Here is a 19,673-nt window from a genome sequence, read left to right as displayed (position 1 = left end):
AGGCCAATAGGCCATGGGGTATAGTGCTCTTTGGAAAAGGGTAGTCTACAGACTGGCAGAAAAACTAAGGGGATAATGGCCACCACTTAGTAAACAAAAAAGCAACATTGATCTTTGGGCTTATTTTTCTCATCTACGCACTCTAAGAACGGAAGGATGAATGTCTTGTTACTAAAGCTTTTATTTACTAGGCATTTCAGTAGAAATCTTTCAAAACTGCAGGTCAAACAAACAGCTTGGTACAGGCAGTGTTTTCACTCTGTAAGTGTTGCGATTTTCAAACTTTATTGACACGAACCGTGCTCGACCAATCAAATACAAGGGAACTAATTCGATGAATGTATATTCTAATGAACAGTGTAATTTGCGGTGGATTTCTTTCACGTATCTCACTGTATTTACATGCATTAAATGTGTGACATGTCTCAACACCTCTTAAGCTAGGCATATGCTCATCGTCATAGGCTGAAGAGTGGTTGTGGTTTAATGTGGTTCAATTAACTGGCATAGAAAGGTAATGCTGCATTACTAACACATGGTTATTCGATAAGTATCATAATCAAATACAGCTGGGTGTTCAACCAGTAAATGTGTAGTGAGGACCAGGATGGGTTTGATAATTAGTTACAAATGACTATATAACCGCACAGGAGTTGCATCGCTGATTTAATGCATTTATAATGAGGCTACATTCATTAATCTGTAGCCTAACATCTTGTTATGCATGTAATAAAGTCACTGAAGAATACTAGCCTATCCAAAGCGCTATTATGCAGAAACGATATCTAACTACACAGACATTTACGAAAAGAAAACATGCTGATTAGAATCACACATTTACAGAAAGGAAGATACAATCTGAAATGGTTCAAAAAAATATCATTTTAATTAACAAATATTTTGCACTTTTCTTAAACCACTTCTGGAATGATCTGGAATGATTGTTCCACATTAATGAAAGACACATTTATCTTCAATAAAACAATTGATATTAATTTAACTACCAGGGAACTTTTCACATTTCAACACTTCCAAGCTTGTAATGGGCTGCTATTGTAAAATATATATTTTACTTGTAGATTTCACTGTTAGTGGCTCCATCCATTGGTTAGGAATGGCAGCATTAAAACTAACTTAAAACTCATCTCTAAATGATCTCGATGCTCTGGATCCTGACTTCGCCCTCGAAGTCGATGCATTTATACTTTTCGTCTCTTTGGCGATTGGGGAAGTGGATCACCAAGCCGTCGGGAAGAGCTACTAGGAACTGCTCCTTGGTGAAGGTGATATTTGTCTGAGAGAGAAGTAATTACACATTTTTATCTAAAGAGGTGCTTAGGTATTTGGGATGCAGTGATTGCAAGTTATTACCACCAGAGGTCCCAGGTAGAACTCCATTACACACATGGGAAGAGAGGACATTCACATCAGCATGGGTTAAATTGAAAGCAAACACACACATCCACCTTTGCGCACACACATACACACACACACACAGAATGTAATTTCTCACCTTAAACTTCTCTCCCTGGTTGAAAGGGAATTGTGCCTCTTTGTGCTCCTCAAACCACATGCCTCCATGGTAGGAGTTACACACCACGGTCCGAGTGTCTCCGTGAGCGTCGAAGCGAAAGCTCATATGCAGGGCGAGGTAATCGTCACTGTTGCCCAAGTTGATGACAAAACTACAGTAAGGGAAGAGGAGAGCACACAGACACAGAGAAGGGATAAGGAACATCCTTTAACCTACAGGGAAAGAGAGTCTGGATTGATAATTACACAGAAACAGTTTATAGCTATAATCTACTTTTCCGTTGTAGTTTGATAATGTATGTTGTGAATATGAACGGATCATTCTCGTGATACAGTGACTAGTTTCTCTATGATGTCTTTAGGCTGCTGACTGAGAAGTGGAGTGACAATGAATTGTGTCTGGAGGGGGTTAGCTACTCACTGTGTTGCTTCAGAGTTAGGGATCACTGTGATGGTCAGAGTCTGGCCCAACTTGAAGGACATGTTCTTTACCACAACACCCTGTAGAGAGAGAGGGAGAGGGAGAGACAGAGAGAGGGAGAGAAAGAGAAGGGAGAGAGAGAGGAGAGAGAGAGAGAAGGGAGAGAGAGAGGAGAGAGAGAGAAATACATCAACTGAAAAACATCAAATGTGCAATTAGCTGAGAGTTAGCTGATAGGAATTGACCCATAACTTCTGAAACAAAGATGGTTCTATCAAACCATTGTTATAGTAAGTACCCACAATGCACAGATGTCAATTCAATGTATATTCTACATTAAAATGATGTGGAACAACGTTGATTCAACCAGTGTGTGTTCAGTGGGTATAGTGTTGACGTGAAGTCTTTACATGGCTCTGGTGACGAGAGCTATAGAGTATGGCTACACCTTGCTAAACCCTTTCCTGTACTTTTATCCTAGCCTCATCAGTCTAACAAATACAACATCTGTCTCCAATTAAAGTTTTTCCATCTATGGAATGGCCCAAAGATTGCTATAAATCCCAGTCCTGGACAGCGTTACTATTTTCCCTTCAGTGATTTGGAATTTGGAAGGGGAGACTAAATCTGTCCATAAATGGTGGAGGAAGGAAGGCTGGGTTACACTCAGTAAGGCTGAAGTGAAGTCGCATTTTCCACAGGGCCCATATTATGGTGGGCAGCCAACATGGGACCAATGGAGGTTGGGCACGGCACAGAATCAAAGTAATGAGTGATATTTATATGTGTCAGGGGAAATATTGTTTAGATGAATTGCACATATACAGTTCTCTTAATTGAAATTACGGATAGCCTCTTATCCGCTTGTTGTTCCTTTATGCCATAGTTTGTACATCTCAATTGTCATTAGAAACCACATTTGTTTAAGCAAGTCAGCCAGTTCAGCTATGTTTTTTTTAAAGGCAGTAAATGAGGCTGAATGAACTGTTACGCTGCCAGACAAGGCTACGCTGATAGCCAGGTGTAGCAGCAGTAAGATGTTGGGACTGCTGTTTGGACAGCTTTATGTCGGCCCTTACAGTTTGTGGGCACAGATTGTCACCATTATGGTGCAAATAATGTATTGGCTTTGCTGGCATGCATCCCACTGTCGTGTCTTTGGGGGTACCATTAAACTGAAGATATGTTTATCAATTAGCTCACTGTAATTATTATCACGCGATTAAACTGATTAATCGTTTAATTGTAATTAACTAGGAGATCGGGGCACCAAGGAGAATATTCAGATTACAAAGCTATAATTTTCCTAATATAACTTTCCTGTACTATAATATTATATTATAGTATAGGCCGATTATCTTCTGGTTTAAATGATGTCTTTTACCTTTAGTCCAGTCTCATTCCAAACGTCGTAAATTGTTGTATCTGCACGAACCCAGTCTTTACTAAAATCATCCATACATCAATTGTCTTAAAATCATTTATTTACTACACTAAGTAATTAACAGAAAACATACAAACAGTAATTATCGTCACAAAGGATTGGTAGAGGAATGTGCCCTTGTGGGCTAAACAGGCAGGTCGGCCTGTTGAACAATGGGTCATAAACGGTCAGCTGAGAATGCACACCTACAGAGTTCATTAATATTAACAATTGACAATTGAAGGCTCACTCATTCGGGAACAATTGCAATCAATATATATTTACGCTCAGTGTGTTGTTCTGATTCTTGTTGGAGAGTAGTTCTGATGGAGAGTCTCTCTCTCGGTTAGAATGGATCTTTCAAAGCGACATTCATTAATGTCGTCATCGAATGGTTGTTTCGTTGGTCTTCGCGTTCAATGATATAATTTACTTAGCTGCAGACTAATAATTAATATCAAAGACTTGTTCTTATTCTGTCGGTATCAATAGTCTAAAAGTTAACCACGTGGTATGGTTCACTTTCAGTAGAGGAATTGGATGGTAAAACCTATTGGCCATGGAGTGTAGGCCTGGTCTGGGGAAATGTAAATCAGGGGGTGTTTTATAGTGCCCATCGAACAGGCTTGTCAAATGACGCCTGGTCCTGTATGGGTCCCTGGGGGCGTGCCCATGACTGAGCTAGACTTGGTTACAGAAATACAATTCTATCACATTACATCAGTACATAGCATCTCAATGTCTTACAAAAGCTTTATCCTTATTAATACATTCTATACAACCATTATGATGCAATTCTCAAGCTGATGCTATTATATAAACAGTTTTATGGTAATATGGCTATATTGTCTCTTCTGAGTATCACAAAATTGTACCAAGCGGATCAGTTCGTAGCTGGATTCTTCACCAATCTTCCATACCTTCTCCAGCACACACATGTCGCTCGGTTCTCCAATTCTATGAGTTGGAAGAATTTCCTTTGTCTCTCTATGGGCCATGTGGCCAGAGACTCTCCTGGAATTTTAGAGTTTTTACAACCCTTTACACACAGGGTGGATTGGGGGGAAGGTAGGTTGGGTGGTGGTGCAAAAGGGAGGGGGTCAACTGTCCTCCCTGTACCAAAAGAGGCCAACGTCATGACACCACTTTATTTTATTTTTTGCCCCAACAAGATTTACCTGCTAAAATCGCCACTGGACCCCACACAATAAATCAAACACAGTATTAAAACCACTAACAAATATTCATAACAAGTGGGTTGTAGGTATGTGTGCTGGTAAAGCGTAGGGCAAAAACAAACAAAAATGGCCAGGCCTTATTTAATTTGGAAGCTCCCTTAAGATACATACTGTAGAGGACTTCCATCAGTCCTGGAAGAAAGAATCCTACGTAAGACACATCAGATAATACAGTGTCCCATTAAGTGGAATAGACACCTTCTATTCCACTTATTTGAAGTCATAGCTCATTTAATAATAGGAGATTAGGATTGTGTTGGATACATATCTTAGATTTTTATGTTAATAACTTTGTATGTGCTTAGTGCTGTGTTAAACAAACATGCTGCTATTGCTCATTTTGCTGTTGTCTACCCTTGGTTTTTACAATGTTGGCTATACTTTTAGAGCCCATTGCTCTGTGAATGAGGAAATAGATGACAGCTTCTCCCTCGTGTTTTGGGAGAAACCACACGCTTGCTCTGTAAATGCACACGAGAACTATGCACATTTTTCCCAAACAACATGGGAGTAATCAGACTCTTGTGCTTGCATGTCAGGACTATTCTCTTGGTACCTAACCATGTCTCTGGGCATTACACATCTCCTGAAATATGTGGCATTAAGGCTCTGGTGACTGTGGATTATCATTCAAGTGCTGTCTGTAAATCCAAATGTTGAAACCCTCGATCTAGCCTTTATCTTGCTGCTTCTACTGTCTGGAAATGTGCAATCTAACCCAGGTCCTGACATTTTTACCCCTGCCCAATTAAGTAGTCAGAGTGGCATGAAGTTTCTGCATATGAATGTAAGAAGTCTTCTGCCGAAGCTAGATTTTGTGAATATATGGATAAAAACTGTTGACCCTGACGTATTTATGCTTTCTTAAACCTGGCTCAAAAAATCTATTACAGACAAAAGTATTGGCATAAATGGTTACAATGTTTTTTGTGCAAACATGTTTGCACATTTTTTTTACATTGCTTTGTTTTCACTACTCTTCCGTAAAGCCCAGCTCTGTAGAGTGTATGGCTTAAAGTGGTTCTATGGATAGATACTCCAATCTCCGCAGTGGAGCTTTACAGCTCCTTCAAAGTTATCTTTGGTCTCTTTGTTTCCTCTCTAATTAATGCCCTCCTTGCCTGGTCCGTGAGTTTTGGTGGGCGCCCTTCTCTTTGCAGGTTTGTTGTGGTGCCATATTCTTTCAATTTCTTAAAAATGGATTTAATGGTGCTCCGTGGGATATTCAATGTTTCTGATAATATTTTATAACCCAACCCTGATCTGTACTTCTCCACAACTTTATCCCGGACCTGTTTGGAGAGCTCCTTGATCTTCATGGTGCCACTTGCTTGGTGGTGCCCCTTGCTTAGTGGTGTTGCAGTCTCTTGGGGCCTTTCAGAACAGGTGTATATATACTGAGATCATGTGACAGATCATGTGACACTTAGATTGCACACCGGTGGACTTTATTTAACTAATTATGTGACTTCATAAGGTAATTGGTTGCACCAGATCTTATTTAGGAGGTTCATAGCAAAGGGGGTGAATACATATGCATACACCACATTTCCGTTTTAAATTTTTTACAATTTTTTGAAACAAGATTATTTATTTATTTTTTCACTTCACCAATTTGTGCTATTTTGTCTATGTCCATTACATGACATCTAAATAAAAATCCATTCAAATTACAGGTTGTAATGCAACAAAATAGGAAAAACGCAAAGGGGGATAAATACTTTTGCAAGGCACTGTATCAGCAACAAAATGGAGTTAGTCACCCATAAACCTCGTCGCCAAATATTGTCATGGAATATTTCTGACTCAAAGGAGAGAGACTTTTAGATTTCTTCAAAACAATCAAACTTTATTATTAATTATTGCAATAATGGAGCTGGTCAACGACCCCCATAAGTGATCAGGGTTAAAGCTCTTTATAGCAAAGTACATCCTCCTGAATGCTCATGACAAACAACAGATGTGCAGAATTATACAAAGGTACGTTGTGCTATCAAGCAACAGACCGCAAGATTTACAAGATTTCTGTCTCTAGGTTATTTACTGCTTGTTCATACAGGATTATCGTCTCCATTTCGCACTCATTAAAACACAGATACTAATGCAACATGGGACAATGTGTCCTCATCAAAATTTCTGAAGTCCAGTGTGAATCTGCATGTGGGAGAGAAACTGGAGGGAGTGTTCACATGGCCCTGGAAGACAGGCCAGCATTTCACAGAGAATAATCATTCAATGGAATGCAGGCTGTAGGTTTTATCACCAAGCCATCAAAAATGAATTACCAGCACCAAGCCCGAGAGGCCCAACTCAGTCCCACAGACACAGATGAGACAGTACTGAGAAACCTTATTCGATGCATAAACAGTATTATAACAAAATCTTCTAATTTTCCACAATATTACAAAAACATATCTTCCATTCCATTGGAGGCTCCTCACAGGAGGAAGGGAGGACCATACTCCTCAGTGATATAAGAAAAATAAATATATACAGGGAAACATTTAAAAAGTTATCCTTTTTAGATCAAACTATACAAAATATATTCATGTCACCAAATAATTGATTAAAATACACTGTTTTGCAATGAAGGTCTACAGTAACTTCAACAGCACTGTCTGGCGTAGCACCATGGTGTAGCCGAAGGACTGCTAGCTTCCGTTCTCCTCTGGCTATATTGACTTCAATACAAAACCAAGGAGGCTCGAAAGAATCACCCCCATCCATAGACATACGTGGTAAGTATGACCACTTCCGGAGGACGTCCTCCAACCTATCAAAGCTTTTGCAATATGAACTGACATGTTGTCCATCCAATCATAGAATTAGGTCAGAGAATGAATCTAGTGTGTTGTATTGGGATTGTGCCAAAGAGCATTATGGTGGTTCTATGTGTTGAGAAACTTGGTGACATTGTTGGAGAGAGATTAAGACTGAAGAGTGATAGTTGAGCATTTTTTGGATATAAATAAATTCAAATGAGTTATTTCAAATTATGGGAGACAGAGGAGGTACAGTTAAAGTTGGAAGTTTACTTACACTTAGGTTGGAGTCATTAAAACTTGTTTTTCAACCACTCCACAAATTTCTTGTTAACAAACTATAGTTTTGGCAAGTCGGTTATGACATCTACTTTGTGCATGACACAAGTAATTTTTCCAACAATTGTTTACAGATTATTTAACTTATAACTCACTGTATCATAATTCCAGTGGGTCAGAAGTTTGCATACACTAAGTTGACTGCGCCTTTAAACAGCTTGGAAAATTCCAGAAAATGATGTCATGGCTTTAGAAGCTTCTGATGGGCTAATTGACATCATTTGAGTCAATTGGAGGTGTACCTGTGGATGTATTTCAAGGCTTACCTTCAAACTCAGTGCCTCTTTGCTTGACTTCATGGGAAAATCAAAAGAATTCAGCCAAGACCTCAGAAAAAAAATTGTAGACCTCCACAAGTCTGGTTCATCCTTGGGAGCAATTTCCAAACGCCTGAAGGAACCACGTTCATCTGTAAAAAAATAGTGCACAAGTATAAACACCATGGGACCACGCAGCTGTCATACCGCTCAGGAAGGAAACGCGTTCTGTCTCCAAGAGATGAATGTACTTTGGCTTCCATTGGCTGTCAACAGCCTTCAGAAAGTTCTTTCAGCATTCTCCTGTCACTGGGCAGAGTATAGTAGCTCAGTCACTGAGTGGACTGCCTGGGGACAAAGGGATTGGATATGCGTGATCCCGCGAGCGCGCCGTTCCTTCTTTTCTTCTTGAATGAATATGCTATTGTCCGGTTGGAATATTATCGCATTTTTACGTTAAAAATACCATAAAGATTGATTTTAAACAGTGTTTGACATGCTTCTAAGAACGGTAATGGAACATTTTGACTTTTCGTCTCTGGTACCGCGCTCGCGCGTTATGCCTTTGGATAGTGCTCTGTACGCACGAACAAAACGGAGGTATTTGGACATAAATATGGATTACTTTGAACAAAAACAACATTTCTTGTGGAAGTAGCAGTCCTGGGAGTGCATTCTGACGAAGATCAGCAAAGGTAAGAGAATATTTATAATACGAATTCTGAGTTTAGGTTGCCCCGAACTTGGCGGGTGTCTGTATAGCTTGCTGTGATGGCGAGCTATGTACTCAGAATATTGAAAAATGTGCTTTCTCCGTAATGCTATTTTAAAATCTGACACAGCAATTGCATAAAGGAGTACTGTATCTATAATTCTTAAAATAATTGTTATGTATTTTGTCAACGTTTATGATAAGTATTTTTGTAAATTCACCGGATGTTTTTGGTGGGAATACATTTTCTGAACATCACGCGCCAATGTAAAATGCTGTTTTTGGATATAAATATGAACTTTATAGAACAAAACATACATGTATTGTGTAACATGATGTCCTAGGAGTGTCATCTGATGAAGATCGTCACAGGTTCCGCTAGCGGAACGCCTGTCCTCAACAGGTTTTAAGGGCTTGTAAATAAGCATTTCACGGTAAAGTCTACACTTGTTGTATTCGGCGCATGTGACAAATAAAGTTTGATTTGATTTAACATAGGCTTGGGGCCTGCCCTTAGGGCTACAGGTCTTGTAATTACTCTGAAACGACACCCTTCAAAGCAGCTAAGAAGCCAGGCACCAAATACCAACCACAGACATCAAAATGAAACCTGAATAATATAACCCAAATAGCAACACATTGAAACATGGTAATCCAAGTAATTTTAGATTAAAGTATTAGATGATCAACGATCTAATTGATCGTAATAAACACTCCATAGAACACCATGAAGAAGTCCATCCATACCTTCATGATCCCATTCCAGTTGTCCCCAGTGGAGACCTGGAACAGAGTGAGGAAGGCCATGCCAAAGTTCTCAAAGGTAGCATGGCGGCTCATCCCCTTACATGGGTAGTCCTCGTTACACACTGGGAGAGGAGAGTAGGGAGGGAGGGAGGGAGGAATGTGGGGAGGAAGGGATAGGGGGAGGGATGGGGAGGTAAGAGAGAAGGGGAGAGAGAAACAAATAGAGAAAGATAGATACAGAGAGATTGGGAAACAGGGGGAAAGACGAAGGGATAGAGGGAGAGATAAAGATACATGAAGAGAAAATAACAGTTTATAGAGAGAACATTTATCTGTTCAGTCCTCTTAGAAACCAGCAATCAACAACAGCAGACGTGGTTGTTTGCTCCTGGTCTTAAAGCTGTCTTGGCTGATTGTTTACACATCTCTCTCCTTACTACAGTTGCATTTGGCTCTAAGCCTTTGCTCAAGACTGATGGGATGAGAGATAATCTCCAGCAGACATGACTAGAGTCCATAGAGAGAGTGTGACAGTTTGAAGACAGGCCTAGCTGCTTGGTTATTGTTTCACCTTTCTAGTCTCCATGATACTTCTTGGCTCTGGCTGCATCGAGATACTTTACTGCAAGTCCCTTTCTATTTCTGTCTTGGCTCTGTAATCTAACAGGATTGGATATGTACAACTCTGAATGTGGCACGCCATTGGGTATGCAGGGTTTTGTTCCAGCCCATCACTACCAACTCACCCAGTTCTCCAAACAGCTCAACCCCCAGTGCTGCATAGATGAAGAACAGGAGCATGAAGAGCAGACCCAGGTTCCCCACCTGAAACACACATAGGAACAGTATTAGGAACTGTTTCTGCTCTATATTCTCTTCGTATTGAACCGTTATTTTGACAGGGAGTCATGCTGAGTCCAAGGTCTCTTTTACAGATGAGCCCTGTAATGACAGAAATATATACATCAAACGCACTACAAAAGCAAAACAAAGATACAAAACACAATCATAGAAAACAAACACAAACGTCCTTAGTCAGCCATCTGAATTGATGGGAGAGCATTATATACAAGGACATTCTCAAAGCTGCTAATGAGAACCTTAACAACCTTGTACCTAGCCGGTGGGGATTCCACTGGGGTGTCCCCACCCAGGCAGTGGCAGTGGTGGCAACACTAGCTGCAGTAACCCATGGGGAGGAGGTCACACTCAGACAATCAGAGAGGGGGCAAATTATTGTGGCCCTGGTGCCACAAAATAATCAAAAGTCTGACTGCACAGAGATGTTTGGGAAAATGGTCACAACGGGGGACCAGCGTTTGTGTGTTTCAGGGGAACGGGGTGGATCTGATCTCCATCACCTAGGACATGACAATGCTTAATCAAATCTCACATTTTTGCCAATTTTTTCTCAATCTTGCATGCTTTCTCAAACAGCTGTAACTGTATATGCAGGTCCTTTCTTAAGTTGCGCTCTGGGATGTAACAACCTTTGAGCATCTGAGCTCATGGTTGAGTGTGGGGAAAGAGGTTGAGTGTGTAAGTGTGTGTGGGTATGTGTGGGTATGTGTGTGTATGTGTGTGTGTGTGTGTGTGTGTGTGTGTGTGTGTGTGTGTGTGTGTGTGTGTGTGTGTGTGTGTATCCCACATCTGTTGCAAGGGGGTAAGGATGTTAGGGACAATATAGGAGGAATCACAATAATTGTTTTGTAAAATAATAATTACTTGACAAAAATATAATGTAATGCAATGGCAATCGTGGTTATAGGTAACAATCCTTTGCACAAACTGACAACATTATTACGCATATTAATTGTAAATTATGTAAATTAAGATACGTAGGATATTTGAATATGTATCTATATATATATTTTAACAGCAATATACACTGCTCAAAAAAATAAAGGGAACACTTAAACAACACAATGTAACTCCAAGTCAATCACACTTCTGTGAAATCAAACTGTCCAATTAGGAAGCAACACTGATTGACAATAAATTTCACATGCTGTTGTGCAAATGGAATAGACAACAGGTGGAAATTATAGGCAATTAGCAAGACACACACATGCGCACGCACACACACTTGTTATGTTCTTCTATCCTCGTGGGGACCTAATATGTAATTTCCATAAAAAAATCATATTTTCCCTAATGCTTACCCTAACCCTAATTCTAACCCTAATTGTAACCCTAACCCTAACCCTAAACCTAACCACTAAGTTTAAAATAGCCTTTGTTTTTTTCCTTGCTTTACTATCCTTGTGGGGACTTTTGGTGATTTTAGATGAGTAAAAAACAGAGAATAAGGTGTGTGTATATGTGTGTGTCTGTGTCCTGCCTGGTGTGTATACAGGGAGTTTGCTCTAGATTGAAGTCCAAGTTAGATGTCAATCCAGGTCCCATGAACGTCTAGAATTGCCTTCAAAACCGGACACTAGGGGCAACAGTGAGTGTTATTATTTTCAAGTAGGCTGGCTGATTGTAAGGGGGTTGTAGACGGGAATGGTGGATAGGTGTAAAAGCCACTCTACGGCACCAAGGGTTGTGTGTTCAATCCCAGAGCTAGGATATCATTTTTTGTTTTTCTGTTTTAAGCCTTTCCTAAACTTTAACCCTTAACTTAATCACTCTGAATTAATTCCTAAACTTAACCCTATTTTAATCCTATCCCAAACATTAACCCTTAACTTAATGAGAAGTGTTTTTGGTTAGGTGAGTGTCTAAACTTAAACATCAAAAACCAACGTTTACCTTGACATCACCGATAGACTTTTGGAAAAATGCGGACAAATGTCAAATTTCGAAGTCAAACTGTGATACATTGTTGGTGGAAATACATGAATAATTCATCTCATCATGTGAGTGTTTGCTCATACCGTTATGTGATTCCCCATAGTGTTGTTATTTTGGCATGCTCACATATGTCATCATTCAGTGTGTGTGTGTGTGTGTGTGTGTGTGTGTGTGTGTGTGTGTGTGTGTGTGTGTGTGTGTGTGTGTGTGTGTGTGTGTGTGTGTGTGTATCCCACATCTGTTGCAAGGGGGTAAGGATGTTAGGGACAATATAGGAGGAATCACAATAATTGTTTTGTAAAATAATAATTACTTGACAAAAATATAATGTAATGCAATGGCAATCGTGGTTATAGGTAACAATCCTTTGCACAAACTGACAACATTATTACGCATATTAATTGTAAATTATGTAAATTAAGATACGTAGGATATTTGAATATGTATCTATATATATATATTTTAACAGCAATATACACTGCTCAAAAAAATAAAGGGAACACTTAAACAACACAATGTAACTCCAAGTCAATCACACTTCTGTGAAATCAAACTGTCCACTTAGGAAGCAACACTGATTGACAATAAATTTCACATGCTGTTGTAAAAATGGAATAGACAACAGGTGGAAATTATAGGCAATTAGCAAGACACACACATGCGCACGCACACACACTTGTTATGTTCTTCTATCCTCGTGGGGACCTAATATGTCATTTCCATAAAAAAATCATATTTTCCCTAATGCTTACCCTAACCCTAATTCTAACCCTAATTGTAACCCTAACCTTAACCCTAAACCTAACCACTAAGTTTAAAATAGCCTTTGTTTTTTTCCTTGCTTTACTATCCTTGTGGGGACTTTTGGTGATTTTAGATGAGTAAAAAACAGAGAATAAGGTGTGTGTATATGTGTGTGTCTGTGTCCTGCCTGGTGTGTATACAGGGAGTTTGCTCTAGATTGAAGTCCAAGTTAGATGTCAATCCAGGTCCCATGAACGTCTAGAATTGCCTTCAAAACCGGACACTAGGGGCAACAGTGAGTGTTATTATTTTCAAGTAGGCTGGCTGATTGTAAGGGGGTTGTAGACGGGGATGGTGGATAGGTGTAAAAGCCACTCTACGGCACCAAGGGTTGTGTGTTCAATCCCAGAGCTAGGATATCATTTTTTGTTTTTCTGTTTTAAGCCTTTCCTAAACTTTAACCCTTAACTTAATCACTCTGAATTAATTCCTAAACTTAACCCTATTTTAATCCTATCCCAAACATTAACCCTTAACTTAATGAGAAGTGTTTTTGGTTAGGTGAGTGTCTAAACTTAAACATCAAAAACCAACGTTTACCTTGACATCACCGATAGACTTTTGGAAAAATGCGGACAAATGTCAAATTTCGAAGTCAAACTGTGATACATTGTTGGTGGAAATACATGAATAATTCATCTCATCATGTGAGGGTTAGGGTTAGGGTCTGTACACTGGGTCTGTACACTGGGTGTGTGCATGCTATCCATAGATTCCAGAGGGGTATGAGTAGGAAATGTGTTGTACTGTCTGTGTGTGTGTGTGTGTGTGTGTGTGTGTGTGTGTGTGTGTGTGTGTGTGTGTGTGTGTGTGTGTGTGTGTGTGTGTGTGTGTGTGTGTGTGTGTGTGTGTGTGTGTATCCCACATCTGTTGCAAGGGGGTAAGGATGTTAGGGACAATATAGGAGGAATCACAATAATTGTTTTGTAAAATAATAATTACTTGACAAAAATATAATGTAATGCAATGGCAATCGTGGTTATAGGTAACAATCCTTTGCACAAACTGACAACATTAATACGCATATTAATTGTAAATTATGTAAATTAAGATACGTAGGATATTTGAATATGTATCTATATATACATTTTAACAGCAATATACACTGCTCAAAAAAATAAAGGGAACACTTATACAACACAATGTAACTCCAAGTCAATCACACTTCTGTGAAATCAAACTGTCCACTTAGGAAGCAACACTGATTGACAATAAATTTCACATGCTGTTGTGCAAATGGAATAGACAACAGGTGGAAATTATAGGCAATTAGCAAGACACCCCCAATAAAGGAGTGGTTCTGCAGGTGGGGACCACAGACCACTTCTCAGTTCCTATGCTTCCTGGCTGATGTTTTGGTCACTTTTGAATGCTGGCGGTGCTTTCACTCTAGTGGTAGCATGAGACGGAGTCTACAACCCACACAAGTGGCTCAGGTAGTGCAGCTCATCCAGGATGGCACATCAATGCGAGCTGTGGCAAGAAGGTTTGCTGTGTCTGTCAGCGTAGTGTCCAGAGCATGGAGGCGCTACCAGGAGACAGGCCAGTACATCAGGAGACGTGGAGAAGGGCGTAGGAGGGCAACAACCCAGCAGCAGGAACGCTACCTCTGCCTTTGTGCAAGGAGGAGCAGGAGAAGCACTGCCAGAGCCCTGCAAAATGACCTCCAGCAGGCCACAAATGTGCATGTGTCTGCTCAAACGGTCAGAAATAGACTCCATGAGGGTGGTATGAGGGCCCGACGTCCACAGGTGGGGGTTGTGCTTACAGCCCAACACCGTGCAGGACGTTTGGCATTTGCCAGAGAACACCAAGATTGGCAAATTCGCCACTGGCGCCCTGTGCTCTTCACAGATGAAAGCAGGTTCACACTGAGCACGTGACAGACGTGACAGAGTCTGGAGACGCCGTGGAGAACATTCTGCTGCCTGCAACATCCTCCAGCATGACCGGTTTGGCGGTGTGTCAGTCATGGTATGGGGTGGCATTTCTTTGGGGGGCCGCACAGCCCTCCATGTGCTCGCCAGAGGTAGCCTGACTGCCATTAGGTACCGAGATGAGATCCTCAGACCCCTTGTGAGACCATATGCTGGTGCGGTTGGCCCTGGGTTCCTCCTAATGCAAGACAATGCTAGACCTCATGTGGCTGGAGTGTGTCAGCAGTTCCTGCAAGAGGAAGGCATTGATGCTATGGACTGGCCCGCCCGTTCCCCAGACCTGAATCCAATTGAGCACATCTGGGACATCATGTCTCGCTCCATCCACCAACGTCACGTTTCACCACAGACTGTCCAGGAGTTGGCGGATGCTTTAGTTCAGGCCTGGGAGGAGATCCCTCAGGAGACCATCCGCCACCTCATCAGGAGCATGCCCAGGCGTTGTAGGGAGGTCATACAGGCACGTGGAGGCCACACACACTACTGAGCCTCATTTTGACTTGTTTTAAGGACATTACATCAAAGTTGGATCAGCCTGTAGTGTGGTTTTCCACTTTAATTTTGAGTGTGACTCCAAATCCAGACCTCCATGGGTTGATAAATTGGATTTCCATTGATTATTTTTGTGTGATTTTGTTGTCAGCACATTCAACTATGTAAAGAAAAAAGTATTTAATAAGATTATTTCTTTCATTCAGATCTAGGATGTGTTGTTTAAGTGTTCCCTTTATTTTTTTGAGCAATATATAAAGCAAATTTAGGTGAAAGCATTGGAAATACTTTTAGTGGTTGATCTGCTTCTGTTCTGTGGGTGGCACTGTGTGCTCTTTTCGAAGGATGGGTCCTGGCCTTTCGGAGGCCCTGGGGATCCGGGGGGACGTTGGTGGTCTGCCAGTCACTGGGATGACAACCCAACTTGGGAGGGGCTTTGGCGGATGGAGTAGTGGAGAACAATTTGAGGGTCACTTATGGACACTCAATCACCATGATACTTTTTAATGGTAAATTTACAAACATATATTATCATGAATAGATTTGAAACTTGTATCTCATTATGGTAAATGATTAAATAAGTATAGCCAGTTATAATTGTAATGGCTTAGCAGATAATAATACAAATATTTTCCTGGCTTAAAGAGAAGGAATATTATATATTTTGTTTACAGGAAACTCATTCAACAATTTTAGATGAAGTTGAGTGGAAAATGGACTGGGGGGCTGAAATATACTTCTCCCATGGGCAAATTTTGATCAGAATGTGCAAATTGTCCAAACAGATCCGCAAGGTAAATGGATGATTTTAAATATGTTATTGGACCATAAACAGATATGGCTTATTGACCTTAACGGACCAAATAATGATGATCCACGCTTCTTTGAAAATATATATAATAAATGATCAACCCTGCAAGCAATACAAGACTCTATTATTATGGTGGGAGATTATAGCACTGTTTTAAATACCTCAATAGACCGTAAAGGAAATCACACTACAAACTATCACCCTCATGCACTGAAGGAAATCATGAATGTCATGGATAATGGGAACTAGTGGATATATGGAGGCTTAAATACCCTGACCTAGTGAGATATACATGGAGGAGGTTTAATACCCTGACCTAGTGAGATATACATGGAGGAGGTTTAATACCCTGACCTAGTGAGATATACATGGAGGAGGTTTAATACCCTGACCTAGTGAGATATACATGGCGAAGGCTCAATCAAGCTAGTCATCTTGACTTCTTTCTTATGTCATTCTCATTGACACCAAAAGTGGAATGTGTTGATAGGGGATATAATGTGGTCAGACCATCATATAATTGGCATATACATTACTCTTACTGAATTTCCACGTGGGCCAGGATATTGGAAATGTAATCAAAGCCCATTGGAGGATAACTTGTTTTTAACTAGGACAGAGGAATTTATAACTGCATTTTTCTGACATAACATAGCAATGTTATCAAGTGTAATATATTATAATAATAAAGCAAACTGGATGGAAAATGGGGGAAAATGCACCAAATTATTTTTTAATCTTCAACATAGAAATGCTACCAAAAAGAATGTACTGAAACTTGTTACAAATGACAGAGTGACCTATGATTCACAAAATGATATTTTGAAAGAGGAAGCAAAGTACTTTAAGCATATGTTTTTGTTTCAGTCTCCTCCATCTCCTCTAACCGAAGCTAATTGTATGGATTTTTTTTCTATTAATAATGTAAAATTAACAGCCAAACAGAAAGACTCATGTGAAGGTGAAATTATAGAGGAGGAACTTCTTGATGCAATTAAAGCCTTTAAGTCCAGAAAAACTCCAGGGCTAGATGCCATACCAGTTTTTTGATATACTCAGAGGACCGTTATTAGCCTGTTTTAACCACTCCTATGAAAGTGGTAGATTATCAGACACTCAACAAGAAGGTCTAATTTCATTATTACTGAAACAGGATACAAGTGGGAAATATAAAGATCCAGTCCATTTTTAAAATGGAGGCTGCTTACACTTGTGTTGTGTTATGATGCAAAATTCTAGCGAAATGTATAGCGCATAGAAATTAAAAAGGTATTGTCGGACATTATTCAATCTAATCAGACAGATTTTTTTACATGGACAATACATTGGAGATAATATAAGGCAAGTATTGGAAACAATAGAACACTATGAAAAATCTGGGAAACCAGGCCTGCTATTCATAACGGACTTTGAAATGGCTATTAATAAAGTACAGCTGGAGTTTATATATAAATGCCTGGAACATTTCAATTTTGAAGAATTTCTCATAAAATGGGTTCAAATAATGTAAAGTAACCCTAGGTGTGAAATAGTAAACGTCAAGAGGAGTAAAACAAGGTTATCCACTATCGGCATATCTATTTATTATGGCCATCGAAATGTTAGCTATTAAAATCAGATCCAACAATAATATTAAGGGATTAGAAATACAGGGCTTAAAATCAAAGGTGTCATTGTACACTGATGATTCATGTTTTCTTTTAAATCCACAACTTGGATCCCTCCACAGCCTCATAGAGGATCTAGATCATTTTTATAACCTCTCTGGATTACAACCAAATTGTACTACATTATGTATTGGATCACTATTACTAGTATTGGACCTCCTTTGGTCGTCTCTCCTTCCAGTTCTCTGCTGCCAATGACTGGAACGAACTACAAAAATCTCTGAAACTGGAAACACTTATCTCCCTCACTAGCTTTAAGCACCAGCTGTCAGAGCAGCTCACAGATCACTGCACCTGTACATAGCCCATCTATAATTTAGCCCAAACTACTACCTCTTCCCCTACTGTATTTATTTATTTTATTTATTTTGCTCCTTTGCACCATATTATTTATATTTTATCTCTGAACTTTCTTCAAACTACAAATCTACCATTCCAGTGTTTTTCTTGCAATACTTTATTTACTTTTCCACCATGGCATTTTTTTTGCCTTTACCTCCCTTATCTCACATCATTTGCTCACATTGTATATAGTCTTATATTTTTTTTTTTCTTTTTTTTTTTTCTACTGCATCATTGATTGTATGTTGTTTTACTCCATGTGTAACTCTGTGTTTTTGTATGTTGTCGAACTGCTTTGCTTTATCTTGGCCAGGTCGCAATTGTAAATGAGAACTTGTTCTCAACTTGCCTACCTGGTTAAATAAAGGTGAAATAAAAAAATAAATAAAAAAATTAAAAAATACTACTTTTACTTTACCATGTAGTTGTAATGTGTACGCTGGGAGTCGGGAGTAGACATGACAGTAAACCCCTCACTGATGCGAGGCTCCAGCCACAGGACGCCAACCAGAGGGACGTCTCAAGGACCAGGAATGGGCCGGTCGCTCTGCTGAGGCGCTGGAACCTGTCGTGCCGGCTGAGGCACGGGAGCCTGACGAGCTGTCTAAGGCACAGGAGCCTGACCAGCCGTCTGAAGCGCTGGAGCCTGACGAGCCGTCTGAAGCACTGGAGCCTGACGAGCCGTCTGAATCGCAGGAGCCTGACGAGTCATCTGAAGCGTGGGAGCCTGACAAGCCAGCTGAGGCACGGGAGCCTGACGAGCCGGCTGAGGCATGGGGAGCCTGCCGAGTCAACCAAGTCTTGAAAACCTGACGAGCCAGCGGAGGCATGAAAGCCTGACGAGCCAGCGGAGGCATCCCCGGTTGCTTCGACAGCGGCATTTGGACCCGGCAATTGGACTCCCAGATGCTCCCATTTGGTGAGGTGTTATTCTGGAATGTGTACGCTGGGAGTCTGGAGTAGACGTGACAGTAGTTTACCAATAAAATGGTCTGATGGTGATGTGGATATAGTACTCGGTATACATATCCCGAAATAAATAAATGATCTCACTCCAATACATTTTTATAGAAAGGTAAATACCTTTCCATTTGTGGAAAAATCACCCTGATTGACTCTTTCGTCATATCCCAGTTTACCTATTTGCTTATTGTCTTGCCTACACCTAGCGAACAGTTTTTTTTTATTATATAAGAAAAAAATATTCCATTTTATTTGGAACGGCATTCCAGACAAAATTATATAATGAATATGAATTCGGAGGGCAGAAATTATTAAATATTATTGCATTAGACCTTTCCCTAAAGGTTTCAGTCATACAAAAGTTATACTTAAATTCGAACTGGTTCTCTAGCAAATTAGTAAGAATGCCTCACACTATGTTCAAGAAAG

The 19,673-nt window shown here is 40.1% G+C and overlaps 1 protein-coding gene across 1 annotated transcript; it reads right to left on the bottom strand.

Annotated features, from left to right (window-relative positions):
• Nucleotides 1–880: 880 nt before the first annotated feature.
• Nucleotides 881–18,741, bottom strand: LOC106575944 (beta-galactoside-binding lectin-like). Its single transcript, XM_082973128.1, has 6 exons — nt 18,700–18,741; nt 10,179–10,257; nt 9,433–9,554; nt 1,955–2,040; nt 1,481–1,685; nt 881–1,294 (listed from the first exon to the last, which is right to left on the bottom strand). The coding sequence occupies exons 1-6, from the start codon at nt 18,739–18,741 to the stop codon at nt 1,148–1,150; spliced, it is 681 nt and encodes a 226-aa protein (XP_082829254.1). The 3' UTR covers nt 881–1,147.
• Nucleotides 18,742–19,673: the final 932 nt, after the last annotated feature.

The sequence above is a fragment of the Salmo salar genome, chromosome 03, assembly GCF_965601325.2.
Source record: "Salmo salar chromosome 03, fSalSal1, whole genome shotgun sequence".
Classification (NCBI taxonomy): Eukaryota; Metazoa; Chordata; class Actinopteri; order Salmoniformes; family Salmonidae; genus Salmo; species Salmo salar.
Note: the sequence above shows the minus strand (reverse complement) of the source record. Positions and strands in the feature narration are given on the sequence as shown.

What these genes read in the sequence shown, in the direction of transcription:
- LOC106575944 (XM_082973128.1), bottom strand. Translation starts at nt 18,741, where the DNA reads ATGTCTACTCCCGACTCCCAGCGTACACATTACAACTACATG. An exon ending in GTACACATTACAACTACATG is followed by an intron (nt 10,258 to 18,699) that starts GTAAAGTAAAAG and finishes TGTGTGTTTCAG; the next exon opens with GTGGGGAACCTGGGTCTGCT. An exon ending in CCTAACTCTGAAGCAACACA is followed by an intron (nt 1,686 to 1,954) that starts GTGAGTAGCTAA and finishes CCCTTACTGTAG; the next exon opens with TTTTGTCATCAACTTGGGCA.